Genomic DNA, 19,830 nt, shown 5'->3' with positions numbered 1-19,830 from the left:
TTTGAGTTGTAACAACATGTAAACACAGAATATCAGAGAAGAAGCAAACGAATACATCGCCACAAACAAAGTGCATTTTTCCTCTGAGTAAAAATGCACTTTGGTTTGTTCAGTGTTGACAGGGAGAAGACAGAGAAGAGACACAGAGGTGAGGGGGTCGTACTTGGGAGAGGGCCTGATTTCCTGTCCGTTCTTGTACCACTTCAGATCGACAGTGGGGTCGGCGAGGTCGACCACCAGGCGGATCTTCCCGCCTTTATCCGCCTGGTAAGCCGGATCCAGCTTCTTTGCAAAAGCTTTGATAAGACAAAATGAAGTTCACCAAACAAAGCCATTTAAATCTCTTCCTTTTAGACCTCTAAACTCTACATTACTTACCTTCGCTCTTCTTCTCCTCTCTTGGGATCTTCTTCATCCTCCGCAGCAGACCCCTCAGATCTGTGATGCCGTACATGAAGGCAATCTTCTCGTACTCGTCGGGCCGGGCGTTCTTCAGGATTTCCCACACGTCCACCTCTGGAGTGTCGTCCTGCTGTTTCGGCTCCCTAGTGGTGCCGTGTACGAAGGAACAGCGTGAGGGGAGGAGTCATCGGCTGGTGTTTGCAACGTGTCCTGAGGAGCTACTCAATGGCCTCTGTACGAGAGGGGTCTGGTAAAGGTAGGAGATTCCCACTCGAAGACACAAAGCTTAAACATTTTCAGGAATAATTATGTTCTTATAGAGTGTTCCTCAGGACATGTCACACAAAGGGATGGGCATGGTGAGCTGTCGACCTGTGTGTTAACATTGGCTCTGAAGTCATATGTTAACGGTGACAGGGAGGCAGCACTATTAATACAAACATACAGCTGTTCTCTAATCTAGCCGGACGTTGTTGTGCGTTTATTGTGTCTGCTTGTTTTGTTTTTTTAATGCACATATACGTCCCCTAGGATTTAGCTTCCTCTTTAGTGACAAGAAGCAACAGAAGGTGGTTGAGTGGTGTGCAGGTCGGTAGAAAGGTTTCCAAAAGGAAAGTACTTCCTGTAGGAGTTTATTGTAGTTATATTATCTGTAAATTATATCTCCAAATATGAGCATTGATTTGCTGTATAAAAGATCTTTCTTCACTGAAAGGATTTATCGGATTTATCAAAATTTTATTTTTGTTTGCCTGAATAGCACCAAAAATTTAAAAAAACTAAATGACTGGGTATTGAATTATCTTCACCAAGGAGCTTATGTTTTCACCTTTCTCTGTTTGTTTGTCGGTTTTCTATGTTTATTTATCTGCTAGTTTGACAGGTTACCACAAAACTTAGTGGAAGAATGTAAAGTGAATGAGGAAAGAACCCATTGAATTTCAGGGCAGATCTGGAGGAAAATGTTTCCCTTTCTTGTTCATTGGGAGAAGGAAAGTTTTTTCAATATATATTGTTAATTGATTAATTAATCTTAATGAAAAGTTTAGGGGACTGATTAGGGAAGAAAATCTGGATCCAGCCATTCTCGTACTTTGTATAAATATTTTTTTTCTACAATGAGCATTGTATTACATTTCTCCATCTGGTTGAGAAATGTTTTATATTTTTTCCCTGGTCAGAATATAGTAAAAAAAACGTGTTTAAATATAGAATGAAGATCAGCCTCAACTTCGCAAAAGTGTAAAAACAGAAAGGGCCTAATTTAAATTGTTGTGCAAGAACATTGTCTGTCACCTAAATGAGTTATTAATCAAAGCTGTTATGTGTTTTTTGATTATTAACATTAATGTTAGTGTGAAGACATTCAATGTATTTGCCTTTTCATTTCCACGACTGCCCTGTTCTGTAGAAACTAAAACATCACACAGCAGCAGACACATAAATGAAGGAGAGGTTTTGTTCTTGTAAAAGTATCATCTTGTCATAAGACGTTGATATGCAGCATGCAGGGATTCAGGGCAAACCTGCCACATAGATCTTTAATGAGGACTCGTGTTTTTCCTATCGCTCCTATGAACTGGCCCATCCCTTTGTTCAGTGTTGGTTTGGTTGGTCACTTCAGAGATGCTCCGACACTGTTAGATGTGTCTATAGGAGATGTTAGCGGAGATGTTAGAGGAGATATTGCCCTGCACATGAGTGCGTACGGTTCGTTAGTCTATATAAAGAACATTCAGTCAGTCCGCTCTTTCGTGGACATTTACCCAAATGTCTGAAAGATTGGAAGTGAATAGCGTCAAGTATTATTCCATTTTGTTTGCGTGTGTTTCTCATCCGTTTATTTTCAGGCAATTATGAAGAAGGCCAAAATAAACATGGTGGGGTTTGTCTTATATTTCTAAATTGAAATAAAATGACAATGTAGCGGTAACACTATTTTACAGCATCATTTCTCAGTGGCCCACTAGCACATCGTGAATGATCCAAAATGGCGCTCTTTGCCTCGTGAAGGTGACGTTTGATGTGAAACGGTCACTTCAGCGCGTTCCCGTAGCAAGGCCCATTTCCATCATCGCTGATTGCTGTCGGAGCGGCTAGGAATGCTGCGTTCAAATGAAGTGTTACCGTACTACAGTAGGCCAACACTCTTGCTCGTCCAATTCCTACAGCTACATGTCATGCTGGGGACTCTACAGGATTACAGTACTCACCCGCAGTAAGGTCTAATCGTTTTAATACCTATGGTTTTCTCTGTACTAACCTTTGATTTCTGAATATGTAGGGGAGAAGAAGAGACAAGCCCAAAATAAATGTATAATGTCGCCGGTGAACAGTGTCACTGCCTATAGGTCTATTTGTGCTCACACTTTAAACGCTGCAGGGAGTCATCTCAAAAATGCAAATATGCACGATGGTGTTTGTTTGGAACCACCTAAATAATTCTGGTATAGCACAGAGGTTTTCAAACTGTGAGGCACGTCACCCACAGGAGCATGGAGAGTTGTACATGTATGTAAGTTAATACAAATCACATGTTTAAAATTGTTCTATTTTTCTATCCAATATCTGAGACATGGAGTCTATTTTACATCCTGATGAATGTAAAATACAGATTTACAAAATTGTATTCAATTTAAAATTTCTCTAACTGGGTTACACAGATCTTCTTACAAACCTTTAACTTGACAACTGCCTGGTGTAAGTTTCCTCTAGTTTCAAAGTGATCAATTAAAAGTCACAGAGAGGAACTGATCATTGCTGATTCTGTCACTTTGCTCAAATAAAACCTTACATAGGTCAACAAATGTGACTGTAGTCAAAGGTAATATTGTTGACAAAATCAATTAATATAAACTTCTTTCATGTTGTAAAGTATATTCTTAGATATTCATTGTTTTCCTGGCTATATGTTGATATTGGAATATATATTCTACTTTCTCTACCCAAAATAGTTTGTCTGCAAAGGTTTATAATAATAATTGAATTTTGCCAGAGTTGGATCAAACTGTCTTATCTTATCTTATGATGATATTTTTTGGGGTGTTCAACGTGGAGGTATAGGGGCGGGGTTGCAGTCGTCTCAATGTTGTTTAAGGGCGCGCTCACAGTGTTAGACTTTGAAAACCCCTGCTATAGCATCATGTGTCATATGTCGCCTCTCAAACAGTAGCCTCATACAAACCAAATTACAAATGCAGCATATTTTAGAAACAGAGAAGAAGCACATCCAGGAAAAAAAGGGGCTTCAAATGGTGAAAAGGACAAAAAAAAAAAACCCAGTGTGGGTTGGGATGTGATTCTCACCTATGTTTAAGGAGACCACTAAAGTCAAGCTCGCCTGCATCTTCTTGGCCTTCACTGCTGTTGTTAACAAGGAGAGATTAATGAAGACTTAATCAGAGATGGAACAGCTACAGGCACTAGACAACAATGGTAACAGAGCAACACAAAGCAATAGACTCTGACGTCAATGTGTTGACTCTGAGCTAACACGATTGGTCCGTACACAAAACTCCACCTTGAAATAAGGTGGTTTTGTGTGAGACGTGTCGAGAGCCGTCCCAGGTTACATTGCCACGATGTTGAGTCGATGTTGAGACATTACTGAACATTGTGATGATGCAATGACACTGGGATGCTTTGCGTTGCTTTCATTGTTTGTAAATGAGATTTAAAATCCTAATCCAAGTGTTGGCCTTTAATTCCACATGGAGTTTACTTACCGGGACAAAAGGTTAATGACATTATTACAATCTCGTCACACTTACACGTAATATAAAATATTACTTGAAGGTGAAATGTTCGTAGATTTTCTTTTCTTTGGTGTTTCAGGAGTAATTATGAGTACAGAACATTTGTTAGAGACCATATCCTCCGAAACAGTTAAAACTACTGTTGAATACTGAATCAAAAATGGCTGCTGTCGACCTCTTCTGAATATCATTATTATAATCTCGTAGCTACATCACATTCTTTGTGTTACCTTCTTTTGAAAGCTGATCGGATATCAATATTCTGTGAGCCCTGCTCAGCTTCTGGAAGACAGTAACAACACACATGCTCGTCAGCGTTTACTTGATTCATAGTCTGTTTTTCCCAAAGTTTGTGAATATAAACATAATGAAGATAATCGCTCGGACAAACCTTTAATTTCCAAGTCAAAGGAGCAGCTGTCGAACTTGTCCTTGTAGTTGACCTCGCACCTGTAATTCCCAGCATAGTTCTCTTTGGCTTTGATGATGTGCATCTCAAATGTGTGGATCTGTCAGGGAGGGTGATCGGTAGGAATCATTTGCATGTAGTGCGGCGCTGACTAACGCATGAATGGCAGCGGGGCTGTGTGTGTCGGTGCCTTGCTGTAGAGTACCTTGGTGAATCGGTCGAAGGTCTCTTTCAGCTGCAAGTGCTTCCCTGTTTTGCTGGCCAGATCCATCCATTTTCCTTTGAACCACTTGATCGTGGGTTTGCGGAGGAGATCTTTGCACTCCACCTTGGCCACGAAGCTGATGTCGGCCCCTTTTGGACGCAAAGTATAAAATGACCAATTAGTTGTTTAGGTCACAAGTAAAGTTGCATTAATAATATTGGTTTTCACCTTGGAATTTGTCTTAAAGCTGGACGATGTAACACAAGCTTCCTCTTAGAAATATAAGTGCACTTTAATGACCTTTTAAATTCCTGATCAAAATGGACACAGTTTGCTGAGTTAATGGCTTCTACTGATGCACAGGTGAAACCAGTGTGCTGAATTCCTTCTGTATTTTCACTGTGTTGTCACTCACCCACTGGGATGGTGCCACTTTGGGGTTTCTCTATCAGCAGGATGGACAGTGGCGGGGTGTCAATGGGCTTGTCCAGTTCCTCCAGGTTCTGGCCCTCTCCCAGAGACCACACTGGTCGGTCAGGAGAGACAAATACATGACACACAGATCTCCATTGCCTTTGTGTAGGAATAATACAGTCAGTGAGTATTTCATACACCCACCTTCAATCATCTGAAAGTTTTAGTCTCACCAGAGTAGAGTTACAGAGAGAGACCGACAAATAGACTAAAAGACGCACATTTTCTCCCTTTCAACAAACACACCACATACAGCAGCAGAGTTTAAGCTCATTGCAGCATGGAAAGCATGGCACGGACAATATGAGACACAGAGAGAGGGGACCGTTTCCAAAACAGAACATGATTTAGGGACATTTTCAGCAAATGTATCCTGATTGTAAATTCCTCCTTTTCCTGATGCTCCACTCTTCTGTGTGGTCCTGGAGGTCTGACTGTGAATCAAACACACTATTCTGGGGTTTTTCCAGATCCCATTCTATTGACTGGGGCGATCCTCACATGTGGTGCAAGTTTTCCATTGACAAAATGTTGTCAATCAAATGCTACAAGACTTAATTTCCCAAAAGCCCCCCCCGACCCCCCTGCCCTTATGTGGAGGACAGATGACACTTCAGGAAAACCGACTTTTTCATATTTCACAACAAATCAACCTGGTAAGCTGCTGATCAAGGTTCGATTTGACAAAATGTTGAGGTAAAAAAGACATTTGTCCAGTGGTTTTAATTCTCCTTGAGGTGTATAACAAATTAACATATTTACTATAACAGTCTCTGATTCGTCTTCCACTTTATTACCTGAGTCTTTTCTCCCCATGGCTGACACAGGGACGCTATCATCTGAACAAAGACAGAGAGAAATTTACAGCATATTGTGCAGAATAGTACTGTAAAGTCCACTGGAGCAAGCACACACATGAAAAAGTAACCAACAAGCAATTAAAGGCTTCAACACACTGACCTGAGGAATTCTGAATCAAAAGTCTGACAGTAAAACCTATTTTCTGCTCTTTTTAACTTTTAACTTTTGGTCAAAAATGCTCATTCAGAATTCCTAATGTATTCACATAAATCACAATTTATGTGTACAGAAAACCAAAAATCATAATTTAACACCCTAATAATTATAATTAAAGGACAAAAACAGCATCAGACCATTAATGGGTATATATTAATATGTTAAAAAGGGAAAATTGGAGCATCTTCACTTCTGTCTATTGAGAATCTAAATTCTAGACACACCAAAACATCTAGAAATAAACATGTGTCCAACATGTTTCCTATGTTCAGACAGTCTTCAGATTCTGAATTAATATAAACTACTGGTTTGGTTGGTGCTACAGTAGTGAAAGGAGGGATCTTACTAGGCAGATCAACTGAGAGTTTCTTGACTGAATTGGCATCCTCTGTGAAGAAAGCACAGTTATCATTGAAATTAATCAGGATAAGATCAACTACTGGAGATGGTTTAATGAATGACGTGTCTACTTCAGTGTGGGTGGGATCGGCTGCTGGATAATTTCCATACAAAAGTTTCATTTTCACTTGTAAAACCAAATAATAGTGAGTTTTATAGAATCAAATAAAAAAGTAAGTGTATCATCATAAAAAGGAATGTGGCCCAGAACAATTTAAAATCTTTCGTTTGCATGATCCTTTCTTTTACAGCAGCAAAAAATCAAATTAAATTAAATTATAATTCTGATGGCCGGAGTTTAATTTATCTGAGATTGATCTGGGATTCATGCTGTATTTAAATTTCAGAGTGTTGAGGGACAAAGAAACATCAATCACAAAATCTGAAATTCATTGGCATACAACAAGATTCAACATAAAATATGAACCAATAAAGTGCACTTATATTAACAAGCATAAACACAAGACGTCCATGTATTTATTTATAATACATACATGTGAAATATCATAGACACATCTATACCTTCATTTAAGATCCATAAATAAAGGTTGATGTGCTTGTATGAATGTTTCTGTGGCATTGTGCATGTAGAAATCACACATTTGTTGCATGTATGTCTACGCTGACATACATCGGAATATTTACAGATTTTACACAAACGTGTACAAGCTGATGAAACACAAATACCACAGTTTATTTTGCAGTATTTTTAAGTTTCCTGCCTCCAGTGGAACATACACATGAGAAAATAGTAGCTCGCGATTCAGCTGTAGAATACTTTAGCATTCCTCTCGAAAGTGCACCATTGCAACCGTCCTCAAAGAGTGAGGTGCAGAAGTACTGAGGGTTGTTATGGGGTACCAACCTGCTTGGGGTGTTGGAGATGGGGTAGGGGCTGCTTCATGATCATCATCTGCAATAAAGGCGTCATTGACAAATAGACCCACCTATCAAAAAGCTCCAAGTCCATCATTGGCAGACCAACAAGACACGGGACTCACATGCGAGACAGGACTATGAATGGATCGTTGTGACATGCAGCTCTTGGACGGATGGAATGAGACAGAAATGTCAACTGACAAATTTGGCTTGTGTCATATGTAGACGTAGCCGCTCTGTGACCGAGAGATGAGAAAATGTGTGTGAAAATACATGAGCTCAAGCTTCTCAAGCTGCAAACGAAAGCACATTTGCATTACGGTGCATGTGAGTAAAAAAGATGAGAAAAGACCTTGTGTAATTTCAAAGAATGTGAAGCTGTATGTCGTTGCCTCTACACGATGACGATCAATACATGTGAAGACACATGTGTTAGCATGTTTGTGCGGCTCTTTTGTTACATTCATGGTTCTGGATTAGAGAGTAATGAATCAAGAGCGCTTACTCACCTTGCACACACATATCATCCTGAGCCCTCTCAGGATTTAACCCATAATACATCAATACATCCTTATCTATTAGTCCATATTAGTCTTTAATCTGAAATGTGTAATAACTGTGTCAGTGCCGCATGAAATCCTCGAGTATGTTTATTTCTTTCTCCGAAGTTAACATGCTGTTAAAACCAAGTTGTAAACGGAAGCATCGTTTTAAAAGCAAATTACAAATCAATGCATGGCTCCAGTCAGTGAGAGCAAAGTCCATTGCATTCTTAGCAGGGAAATAAAGGTCATCTATTTGCTTCTGCTGCTATTAAGCCATGTTTTAGATTATGTAAGATAAAAAAAAGCTGCTGAGCCGTGTGCTGTGCAAGTAAAAGGAACTACTGAGACTTTCGGGGGCTTCTCTCAGATGTAATTGATTTGTTGGAGGGGTAAAAACATGCACTTCAACAAGGAGAGACGTTGGACTGATTTGTATTGAAGAGAAATACTTACCAAGTCGTGGGGGACGCTCTTCCTTTACAGCAGAGTTATCGGACTCTGCTTGCTCTTTCACCCCAACCCCCCCAGGCTGTGGTTGGGTTGAGCCATTCTCAGTGGGACTCTGCTCCTGAGCCACCACAGCCTGTAACGGCTCAGGCTCTGGGGGCTCTGGTATGTCCCCAACAGTCTCTACTGGCTCTTTCCCCTCTGCTACCGCCTCTGTACAGCAGACAAAGCGCCAGGCTGGAGCAGCAGCAAGCATCGCGCACAAACACGGGCAAGACAATGTCTTGCGAGACAATGCTTGGTCAAATGGTATAAATATCTAATGACCAGATCCAATCCCCCGGGGGGTGTAATTTGATTATCCGAAAGAAAGTCGTCAAATTGAACAAGATTAATGAATTAAACGTCCCAAAGACTGAAAAGATTGAAGCTTAATTGAGGTATATCTTAGTGTCTGGAGTTGTGATTGGACATTTATCTGGTCATTGAATATCTATACTGTAAAGAGAAGAAGGAGGGATTCACTGACTTTCACAGAATGTATAAAATATCCTATGTTCAGCATATGGAGGCTCGAAATTGACAAAAGTCTTTGCAAAAGTCTGTTTTAAGATAATATCTGCAAATATATCAATACGTTTAATACAATTGTTGGAATTGAAATGGCAAAAATATTTATATTTTATATATAACTTAAAAATCCTCGGTTGGATAAACATCGGATAAATTTAAATCGAGTCAGTAAAACCCAGCTTCTCTAATCCCTTCACTTCATTCCTCCAGTGTAATGACTCAGTTTATCATAGTCATGCAAAAATACAACCACGGCCACAGCACTGGTTAGTGACAGCACCACGACCCAAGGCGAGTGCATGTAGAGCAGTGCGGGTGTGTGGACATGTGCACAGTCAGTGGGGGGGGGACTCTCTTAAAGCTAACCTCAGTAACGTTTTGCGTGGACACATCGAACAATCATACCTTCACAAGAAAAGTGCAGTGTCAGGCCTCTCAGAGTGAATTAAGTGACAGAGGAAAACAGTGATGGCACACACCAAAGGAACACGTGATGTGAGAGAGATGTGCACAAAGTGAAGGGGGGGAGGGGGGGGTTGGCGATGGCGTCCATCAGGGTTACCCACCTGGCGGGGGAGAAACCTCCAGGGAAATCTCAGGTAGCGGCAGAGGAGCACCGTTACTTTCTGGGGCAACACTTTCTGGGGCAACACTTTCTGAGCATGTGACAAATATAATGGTGGATGGAACAGCTGCTTTAATGAGCACAAAGCTTCAGCATCTGCTTCTCTCAAGTCTCAGACTCACACACACACACACACACACACTGACGTAGAAACACACAAACGTGGACTAACGCAGTCATCCACCCACCTGCCCGCATGTCGCCATTCACACTTTCTCACAGTACTTTTTTCCGTCGACATGTACACGTGACCCACACAGGAAATATAGATCGAATACATTCTATCTACTATATTCCTCCTTTTTTTAATACTTATTAGGTTTGATTAGAGGTTTGTAAAATCATTATAGTTAATATGCTCATTAATATACTGAGATAAAATTCTAAGGTTGAATCACACCATTCTGTCAAGGTGATGTAACTGTTAATGCTTTGTCAGGTAGTGTTGTGCGTTCATTCTCTGTTTTATATTATTTTATTGCGACGTAGTGTTAGAGTGTCTCACTTTAATGTACGGCGGGATGGCACTACACATTGTACACATATATTTCATGTGTTATGAGCAGTGTCGGGCAGATACACATTATGAGAAAACTTAAAACGTACAATATGGAACTTCGGCCTTTCTCTCAGTAAAAACACTTTTGTTGGTGGAAATGCTCCTGACATGGATATGTCACCGTATTAAAGTTTTATTCATGTTACGCAGCAAACGGCTGATAATTTGGGATTTTTAATCTATTTATTGACACTCGAGAATGACATTAAATCGCTCCGACGAGAATTATTTATCAGACCCTGTTTTGTGTCTGGAACATTTTTAGTTGCACCCTAAAAAAGCTGAGCTCCCCCGACACCCCGACCACGTTGGAGCCTCAAGATGCTGCAGCTCCAAGGTCAAAGTCTAGCGCCGGCAAAAAGCCAGTTGCATGCCAGCACCTTGCTCACACGGGAAGGCGGGGGGGCGTCAGCTGAATCAACAGAGAGGGATCAGCTGGCTGGCGAGAGGAATGTCAGAGATGCTGACAGCTCGGTCGTCGCCACAGATCACTCTGGAGCAGCACATCCGCATCGCCGACTATTGGCCCCACATTTACACTCCTATGTGGCTGTGTTTTCACATTCACGCCAAATTGTGATTGTCGTGTTGCAAGTTAGGAGGTGTTTAGTTTTGTCTTGTGCTTATGCACCTCAGTGCAAATAAGTGTTGGTGTTTGAGGAGCGCACTTTGAGTCAGGTGTTCTCTACTGAAGCTGCACGACGCAACTTGTCCAACATTGTTTTGAAGCAAAATATAAATGATATTATGTCGGCTCAACTGCAAACAGTGCACAGCTCTAATCTGCTAGACTGTGAGGTGATGGGGGGGTATTGATGTGTACTGCCGTCCACTCACCTTCTGGCTGGCCGTTTGGCATCTCATCTAAAGAAAGAAAGACATCAGTGTCAAACAGGACGTCCAGAACATTGACTCACTCTATTGATCTCCATTCATTAAGTCTTATCGTCTTTCTGTCTGGAAGACTGGCTCCTCAAGAGTAGACACCATGTAGTCTGAACTGATTATGACTGAGGCCCCCGTGACGCACCATTTGTTTGCCCTCTGCCTCGTCTAGACTTATGGAGGAGGGGACCAACAGAAACATGTGAAGATGTGACGATCAAAACCACGTAACAGGACTCGATGCAGGGCCTCAGCAGATCAAAGCTTCCATACAGCCCCTGGCATCCGATGACGTGGTTAAAACATTAACCTCTTTAGTTATTAGTGGGTTAATGGCGCATGGAGCAACCAGAGGTTGTCTAAATACACATGGGAGATTCAGACAAGTCAGACAGCATCTGGAGCAGCAGCTGCATTTATTGTCCTTGCTCAGCTTGGTTTGGATTCTTTCAAAGGTTGAAGAGGTAGTCAGGATTTAGAGTTGAAGGACAGAGCCTTGGATACAGAAGTACGACTCAGCGACATCTTGAAATGTTTTTCTTCCAAAGCTGGTGGAGCATGTTGATGATGAAGACAGTATGATTCCGTTTTAAGAGAGAATTATTCATCCTCTTGTTTTCAGTTACAAATATCAAGCAACCACACGTCCTTCACTTCTGCTCATCGTTACTTTTTCCTACCTACATCGGTGTTGTCTGTTATTTTGGCTGATATCATCTCTGCTCAGGTTCAAGGGTTAGGATTCTGGTGAATGTGGAGTCTCCATCAGAATGAATATTGAACCAACAGGTGCAGCAAAGGTCAATCTTTAGAGAAGAGGTCGCATCATCATCAGAGTAAGTCGAATTAAAGGTGACTGGAAACAAACAGTGTGTCATGGGCCTTTGGCACATGTATGTATTTATGCACTGCATGTGTCTCATGTTGTGTCAGTGTGCTGACACAAAATCAGATCAGTAATTGATTTGGGGTTTTGCAGGACAGATTTACAGAGAAAGTAGATTGCACAGGGATTTAGGAGCAGTTTTAATAAAAGGCAGAAATCAGGAAAGTTGTAAAATGAGACCATTTAACAGCATCTGTTTCTTTTGTCTTGTTAAAGGGTATCAGTCATAAGTTTTCCTCGCTCTCCATGTATTTGTAGACTGACTATAAGCAATTCTTTTTAAGTAACCAGTACTCATGACTCGAGAACCTTCTTTTAGCGCCTTTGCCAGTGGAAACTCCTTCAATCCCTTCGATTAGACTTGGCCAGTCTATGAATACTGCAGCCCTCACTCCTTGTATGTCCAGGCACTATGCACCATTTTTAACATCCGCTTTCTCCTGTCGCTTCTTAGCTTCTGATATCCCTCCATTTGTGATGATTCCGTCCGAGCATTCCTTTGTCAAAATTAGCCGCTCTCCCACCTCACTTCAAAACAATGTGTCGCTGGCCACCGGGCCACAATCCTGGAGGGTCACATCATGCGGCCGAGAATGAGCCCCGCTCGCTCTCTGTCTCAACACCGCTGAGATAATGAGAGTGGAGAAAGGTTTTGTTTTACCTCTGAGGACTCCCAGTGCAGCTGACAGGGCTGCAGGTATTTTCAGCTGTTGCCCCCGCTGGCTTGCAGACAGAAGGGCTCACATAGGCTCCGACAAGAGCCAAACTGCCGGCAGCTTCATTTTTCCTAATATAGACCGTTATTACTTTAATAATGATGAGCTGAAATTAATGATGTGAATGTTCTCATTCTGTTCACTCCTTGTTTATTTTTTATTCTGCTGAGAAAGGGATTCCAACAAAGAACTTGTGTGACCCTGTTTGCAGGGTGAGAGCTGCACTGGGGCGGCAATTAGCTGCTGACAGGCCTTTCCCCTTGTGTTTTACCACAGGTTTGATTTATGAGGAGGTATTCAGTGACACAAAGCAACAATGCTGGGACAGGACCCGGGGAGAGTGAAGGACCGTAGTGACAGTAAATCTCACGACGTGAAGACAACAGGCTTCACCGCAACCGAAACCCAAAACTTAGCAGGTTGAGGACAGTCCTGTGAGGCCTCTGGGGACAGGGTCAGACGTTTGATGAGTGACGTGTGAGTGATCCATCTTTAACGGAGGGTAGCAGGGAGGTGTCTGTTTTGGCGTGTGGCACAGGAGAGGAGGAGGAGGAAGAGGGGTTAGGTGGCAGTGGAGGGAGATGGCAGGGAACAAGGGATGGGGATTAAAAGTGCACTCATTCTGAACTATTCCAGGGACAAGAATCCCGGTCCCAAGAGATCCACGGGGGGACTCAGCCAGTCCGTCATCTCTGGTTCGGACTTTTTAAAGGCTGGAGAGTGGGGTGTCTAAAACAACAGCGCTGGCTTCCTCCTCCTCAGCTGTTGAGACTCATTTAAAGAACAATACTTTTCTACCCTCATTTATCTGCTGCTCTGTGGCTATTTATGGGTAGTGTTTGCAGTAGACAGGAATCTGTTGCCTCTATTTCTCCACTGCTTTGTCTCTGAGGGGATCAGGGATGTTTATGATCAACGTGGGGGCATCTGCACTGCACACCATCGACCACACAAAGCTACATATAAAAGACTGGTTTCTGATGGCTGACACAATTTCCTACACTTTCTGAATTGAGACGGTGCTACAACCTAAATTATTTTGGGATTTTGGATCTTGCAATCTGCATTTTCCTGAATGCATCAATGACAATAAAAGACCCCATCTCAAAAAGGCAATGTCCACTCGTCAAAAGGGAGGAGGGGTTTCCACTCAGTCAAGTTTATTTCTTTAAATAACCCAATATTACAAATCTCAAATTTTCTTTACTGTGGACCTTTAACCTTTGTTGGGGCTAAGAAAAAAAAAAACAATTGTGAGAAAAACAAAGGAAGAAATTCAAAGGAGGATATTCCAGGACGGACCTTGTTGAAACTACAGCAAATCAAACCTGAAATGTGAGGAGGTCTAAGGTCCATCTAAGGATGACAGGTTTATTAAAAACTTGTATCAGCTCTCATCAGGAAGGTTTCCAAGACCCAAACAAAATGTTCAGTTTCCTCTACATGGGCATGTCTGGCTCATCGGGCAGACCCCCCAAAGAGCGGGGATAACGGGGAGGGTGGGAGTAACACCATATCGTAATGACAGACAAGAGCAGATTAAAAGGGAATGTTGATGGACACGATGGTGCAGATGAATGGCGTTATGGTGTGGAGGACGGGGATGGGTTAAGATGATGTGTGCGGTTAAATATGGACCTGAATTGAGGGTGGAGGGGGTCTGAACTGTTCTTTCCCTCCAGTCATCAGAGAGACAAACACAGTCAAGTTATTATTTCTCCTCCTGAGGCCCAACCCTCGCTCAGTTCACCCCAATTGCATCATCCTTCAGGGGTTTGCGTCTGGCTCGGCACTCGACAACATTCCTCCATCGTTTTTGCAGCTGCATCCCTCAGGACCATCCAACGTGCCCGACCCCTCATCAACAATAGGATCTGTTCATAAACCTCAGATCTTCTCCTGCATGCATCAGTAATACAACACCACCGTCAAAGTCACTTTGAGGATTCCTACGAATGAGCTGGCAGGTGATGGAGCTCCCTGCTGCAATTATCAACTGTCTGCTCCTCACCATCAGAGACAATGAAGAACATAAACATGAGAAAAACCGAACCGCTTCAACTCACGGAAGGAGCCGTTTAATCAGATAAAACATGCAGTACGTGTGTCTGGTTTGATGTTACATCTAAAGGCGTCATGCTGACTCCATCCTCACTGTCCACACTCCTACCTTTCTTTGTGGGCTCTGGCATCTTGAGCCGTGTCCCAAGAAAAGCGTTGAGGAGTCAAAAAAAGGTGCAGGCGAGTAGAAACCTTCAGCGAGGCGAGTCTCTGTGTGAGGCCAGGTAAGACGTAGGAGTCAGTCCAGGAGGAAGAGAGACGAGGAGGATGATGATGGTGATAAGAGGGTGGCAGACAAAAACCTCTGGGACCCCTCGGACCACAGTGATGGGAGATGAGAAGGGCACAGGGATACAGTTTAGAAATCTCAGTGGGGGAGGAGAGAGGACGAGGGACAGATACAGGGGGGGACAGGCTCTCAGGCCTTATATAGAGAGGGGCTTTGCTCCTCCTCTCTGTAATTGAGAGTGGAGATCTGCAGCATCACTGTGCCCAACCACTGGCTCTTGTGCCAGCTTTCTACTTTAACATACCTTGGTTTTAAAATTGCTTTTTTATTTTGACTTTAAGTTTTCAGTAATATTGTCTTTTTTTCCCTTTTTGCAGCAAATGGGGAAAAAGCAAGAATGCTATAGCCAGAGCATATGACCTGAATTCCCCCCTCTGTCGAGGGCAGTGTGCCATTGCTGTGGCAGTGCCAACACAGAGCGTCGGAAAGTTGAACCTAGTTCAACTTTTGCTGCAACACAACATCATCTGCATAGAAGCAAACATTCCTGCTGGATTTCTCTCTAACTTGTACCAAACATTTCCACTTGTTCTACTAGATCACAGCTGTTTTTGGACAATTCTATGTTTAATCTCATCAGCATCTAACTCAGATGCAAATCTTTACATCATTATTGGTCGAGAACATATCGTTAATTTCAATAAAAAGGCTAAATAACTTCCTCGAAGACACTGCGGTTACAGCGAATGTTTCTCAAACATAAGCAAATGATGTATTGAGGGACTATTTGTGGCTGCAGATTTAGTGTCCTGGCAAGTATTTAAAGCTTATGCAGGATAGTGTGTGTGGGATCGACTGAAAATAAACTACAGTCCAGAGTACAATACAATTACTTTTTATATTTTTTCCAGTGTCTTTATGGCGACCTATTCTTTTTGGCCATGCGAACACAATTTGTATTATTTCCAGGCTCGGTGGGGCGTTAGAGGGGACTCTATTTTTGTTATTATCACTACTGTTATCACTACTGTTATTATTATTATACACAGTTAGGTGATGAGGAAGGAGCCTAGGAAATCAAGTGGTGGGATATAAAGGGAAAAGGTGTCGTCATGGTCACAGGGCGGACTGACTCATGTCATATTCTCCGACGATCCTGCGCTGTGCTCAGATGATGTACAACACGTTCGGAGCATCTTTGGATTTCTTTTGTAAGAGAAAAGTTTGAGATGGCACGAGTGCAGCGATGCCAGATGCCAGATAGCAGTTTAATCCGGGAGGAAGGCTGTCCAAGAACAGCAGGGCTTTCCGACTTGGCAAAGAAATAGTGGGGAGATGCCTGGGCGGGGGTCGTATGGATCTATACTTAGAAGCCGTCATAAACCTTGACATTGACGTGTGTATCTGACATGAAAAGAGGGTTTTATTGTGAGTTATGTCATCGAAGGGGCTGCTTTGGGCCTAATTAATCTTTTTAGCACATCCAGCTCGAGCGATTGTGTGTGTGTCCCCTGTCGAGGTCATGAAGATGAAACAAGTCTGATTGACTGGTGCTGTGGTTAACCTTGCTATTTGTTTTTATTTTAAAGGAAGCCTTGTAGGGGTCCTTTTTCTCTTGTTTTGTCGTCAGACAAGGAGTTTAGTTTTTCCAGTAGAATAGTTGAGATTTATTTTCAGTAATTTTTTTTGCCTTGCAGACTGTAGCTCTGTCTCAATCCGGGGGCCGCATCCTTTGAGGCTGCATTCAAAGACTGATTGCGTCAAAGCAGCCTGACTAGACCGTTCCATTTCGAAGGCTCCCTCCAATGAGGCAAACAAACGTATCCTTCCATCCCTGAGAAACAAAGCATGGATTCCTTTTTGAGCTAACAAACAACTCAATCAGCTCAGTAAAGGCTTTTCCAGCAATGCGTTTTGAGAAGGGACTCACATGATGGCACTGACTCCACTCGCCTAATTTCCAATACCACAACCACTGAAGAATGTTAATGGTCTCAACGTGGAGGAGAACTCGAAACATGCACAATTAATTCTTCAGACAAGCCAACGTGACAGTCGAGGCGAGGCACAGCTCTATTTTGAGTCCATACTGTCTGTGAGCAGGAATGCAGCCTTTTTTAAAAGATTTTTACTGACATCAGAAACGTATCATCATCACACGTGAAAAGACCTTTGACACTGAATCTCCAAAATGAAATTTATACTCCAGCACATGATGCGTGTGGTGTGAAGTGGAAGCTTTTAATCAACAGCACACTCTCCTTAAAAAGACTGTTTTCATCCTTCAGTTGGAACTATGTGGCCTTTCTCTGTAACCAGACCCCTGTAGCCTGAGTTAGCCCATTTATAACTTAGAGTGGGCTCCAGCAGTAAATACTGGGCTTAGGGAAGCATCATGTGGGTCCACTACAAAGAGCGCAAAACCATTTGGTGTTCACATCACAGAGGCGATTTAACCATGAGGTCACGGGGGGGGTGGGGGGGGGGGGGGGGGGGGTACAGCCGAGACCGTGTGATGGAGGACACTGACACCCTCTGGTTTCAAACATGACTGCCACACACACTCTTCTCTCTCAGGGGGAGGATGAAGTCTTGAAGTTACAGTTAAATATAAAATGTAAAGTTTAATACAAATGTGTATTATCTTTCTATCTTTCTATCTTTCTATCTATCTACATCAGGAGACAACACAGCAGATTTTTTTTCAGGGGTTTTATTAATACTTTTCACCAAACTTTAAACTGTGACAGTACAGTAAAACATATTTTCTTCCTTTATTTCGTAATATACAAACAGAGCTTTGTTGATGAAAAGTTGTTTGAGATCAAAGTTTAGAAAAACACATAAAAAGAGCACATGTAGAGTTTCATACGAGATGATACGAGCGATACAAAATCTTTCTTACATTACAGATCTCCTGGACGACACCTCTGCAGTAACGTCAGGGTGTCCTGGCTGAACTGGTAGGTGAGCTTCTTCTTCACCTTGAAGATCTCTCCGGACTGGGCGTAGTTCCTGAGGGCCCGGGACATCTTCTGGTACGTCATGGGCCTCTTGTTGCCCTTTCTCTGCCCCCACAGCGTCGCTACCTGGTCCTTGTTCCTGGAGGAGAAGCGGAAGACGCCGGCAGTCGCTGGCACCCAGGACACGCAGTGGGCCATGCTGGGATCCTCCAGCATCTCGAAGAGAAAGTGAAAGAGTCTCACCTTCCTACCTGCAGCCATCGGGAATCAGGATTTAGGCGATATCACAGCTGCTGTGCCACACCACACCAGTTAGGGCTGATAACAGTTAATCATTTCCTCATAAACAGCCATTCCCCGAAAATCACTGGCGAGATGCCCTTTAGTGGAGACGCTACAGCTGTAAACACTGCGGTTATGTAAAAACTGCTTCTGAGCTGATCCATGCATGGCTCCATTGTTTTTTACAGTAAAGGGAAGGTCTCTTATTTGCTCTCTTGGTATTGTTTCCCTCAGGCAACAAGCAGCCGGGGTAATAACAGTATCTAGTGACCAGAAAAAGCAGAACTCACCACTCCCTGCTGCCGTGGCCTGGTGTTTGGTTGTTTGTCTTGTTGATGCACAGTTTGGCAGTGACCCACACTCAGGTGGTGTTGCTACCGTGTACTGGCCGAGGGTTGGAGGGGCGTCAAGAGCCAGGAGCGGCTGAGGTGCAGGTTTGGTGATCTTTGATGGAGGGGGTGAAACAGAAAAAAATGTCAGATTGCAGAATCGTGAGTAGCCTCAGCCACAGTTGAGTTTTCCGGATATGGTATGAGAGTGTCTCATGGAAAACTAGATGCATACATAAATTCAGTTCAGCTGCAAATTTGGCATACTCGTAGATATTTAGTCCCCTTAATACTTTATTTAGTTTTCCCTTTTTACAAAGTAGAAAATTCTTTGACATCCATCTTTGTAAATAAAATAACCACTTAAATAAAAGTAAGGTTGCTACAGCTAACATTTAGTTATTTTCCTTTTAGCCATATTTTCATTAATATTTTTTTTAGCTTTATATTCAAACTAAAACACTTTATTTGTTTAGTTTGAAAACACATTTGATTCTCTCTTGGTGCTTGTCCTATCCTTCGATCAAGTTTCCAGAAAATCAGTTAAGTAGTTTTTGCATAATCCTGCTATCGGACAGACACACGACACTGAAAACATAATCTCCTCGGAGGTAAGAAAAAACATTTCAATGCTCACAGGTGGCTCACAGTACATCCACTGCTGCTCATATGATGCTTCGTCCACAGGGGCACTTCTTTCATCCACAGCCTCACTGTGATGCACCTTGACCTCTGGAAAAAAGCACAAGATATCTCAAGGACTCTAAAAGGATCAAAATAAACTTTTGAGCTTTTCTTCTTACCATTTTCTGCAGAGTTCTGTCTGTAGTACTCCTCCAGGAACTCTAAGATCACCTCCAAATCAGACTGAGTGTCCTGGAAAGAATTTTGATAAAGATAAAAGATCAAAATTCATCTTGGATCAATGCATGGATTGCTATTGATGATAAAGACGCCCTTAACGTCAGCCTTTGCAGCGAGTCTGATCTTTACCATCAGAGATGAGGTTGAGTCGAACGTGGCAGAGTCTTTACAGTTTGGGAGCATTTCAGAAAACTGACTATGAGGCGCTCAAGGACCCGGCCTCTTATTATACCCCCCACAGGAGCGGAGCCTTTCTGCATAACACCAGACGCTCTCTACCCTGGGCTCACAGGAACAATGACCACCATCCCACACAGCCCCAGCAC

At 42.5% G+C, this 19,830-nt stretch overlaps 2 protein-coding genes and 1 long non-coding RNA gene across 18 annotated transcripts in view; 1 reads left to right on the top strand and 2 right to left on the bottom strand.

The window, feature by feature from the left end:
- Positions 1-15,236, bottom strand: part of mybpc1 (myosin binding protein C1) — a 26,217-nt gene extending 10,981 nt beyond the window's left edge. For 5 of the 16 annotated variants that reach the window (XM_069520394.1, XM_069520398.1, XM_069520395.1 and 2 more), the window contains exons 1-14: positions 14,947-15,107; positions 11,127-11,153; positions 9,672-9,761; positions 8,539-8,745; positions 7,527-7,574; positions 6,609-6,650; positions 6,043-6,084; positions 5,187-5,297; positions 4,772-4,920; positions 4,549-4,666; positions 4,388-4,439; positions 3,709-3,765; positions 379-545; positions 164-296 (exon numbers count right to left, since the gene is read on the bottom strand). In XM_069520394.1, coding sequence (XP_069376495.1) covers positions 164-296; positions 379-545; positions 3,709-3,765; positions 4,388-4,439; positions 4,549-4,666; positions 4,772-4,920; positions 5,187-5,297; positions 6,043-6,084; positions 6,609-6,650; positions 7,527-7,574; positions 8,539-8,745; positions 9,672-9,761; positions 11,127-11,153; positions 14,947-14,968 — 1,265 coding nt within the window. In that variant the 5' untranslated portion in view covers positions 14,969-15,107. Of the gene's footprint in view, positions 1-163; positions 297-378; positions 546-3,708; positions 3,766-4,387; positions 4,440-4,548; positions 4,667-4,771; positions 4,921-5,186; positions 5,298-6,042; positions 6,085-6,608; positions 6,651-7,526; positions 7,575-8,538; positions 8,746-9,671; positions 9,762-11,126; positions 11,154-14,946 lie in introns of all 16 variants that reach the window. The other 11 variants (XM_069520397.1, XM_069520401.1, XM_069520406.1 and 8 more) reach the window with 9 other exon arrangements.
- On the top strand, positions 130-19,032 carry LOC138406832 (uncharacterized). The gene is made up of 4 exons (XR_011240235.1): positions 130-267; positions 425-658; positions 17,979-18,029; positions 18,147-19,032. It is a non-coding gene; the product is annotated as an uncharacterized lncRNA (long non-coding RNA).
- spi2 (Spi-2 proto-oncogene) lies at positions 17,764-19,830 on the bottom strand. The gene is made up of 5 exons (XM_069520422.1): positions 19,634-19,830; positions 19,444-19,516; positions 19,278-19,372; positions 18,602-18,755; positions 17,764-18,280 (listed from the first exon to the last, which is right to left on the bottom strand). Exons 1-5 carry the CDS (start codon positions 19,685-19,687, stop codon positions 17,973-17,975), a joined length of 684 nt encoding a protein of 227 aa, XP_069376523.1. The 5' UTR covers positions 19,688-19,830; the 3' UTR covers positions 17,764-17,972.

This window comes from Paralichthys olivaceus, chromosome 23 (genome assembly GCF_024713975.1).
Source record: "Paralichthys olivaceus isolate ysfri-2021 chromosome 23, ASM2471397v2, whole genome shotgun sequence".
Lineage (NCBI taxonomy): Eukaryota > Metazoa > Chordata > Actinopteri > Pleuronectiformes > Paralichthyidae > Paralichthys > Paralichthys olivaceus.
The sequence above is the reverse complement of the archived record's forward strand: the minus strand, read 5'-3'. Positions and strand labels throughout refer to the sequence as shown.

What these genes read in the sequence shown, in the direction of transcription:
- spi2 (XM_069520422.1), bottom strand. Translation starts at nt 19,687, where the DNA reads ATGCTCCCAAACTGTAAAGACTCTGCCACGTTCGACTCAACCTCATCT. An exon ending in GGATGTACTGTGAGCCACCT is followed by an intron (nt 18,756 to 19,277) that starts GTGAGCATTGAA and finishes CCTCCATCAAAG; the next exon opens with ATCACCAAACCTGCACCTCA. An exon ending in GGCCACGGCAGCAGGGAGTG is followed by an intron (nt 18,281 to 18,601) that starts GTGAGTTCTGCT and finishes CGATGGCTGCAG; the next exon opens with GTAGGAAGGTGAGACTCTTT.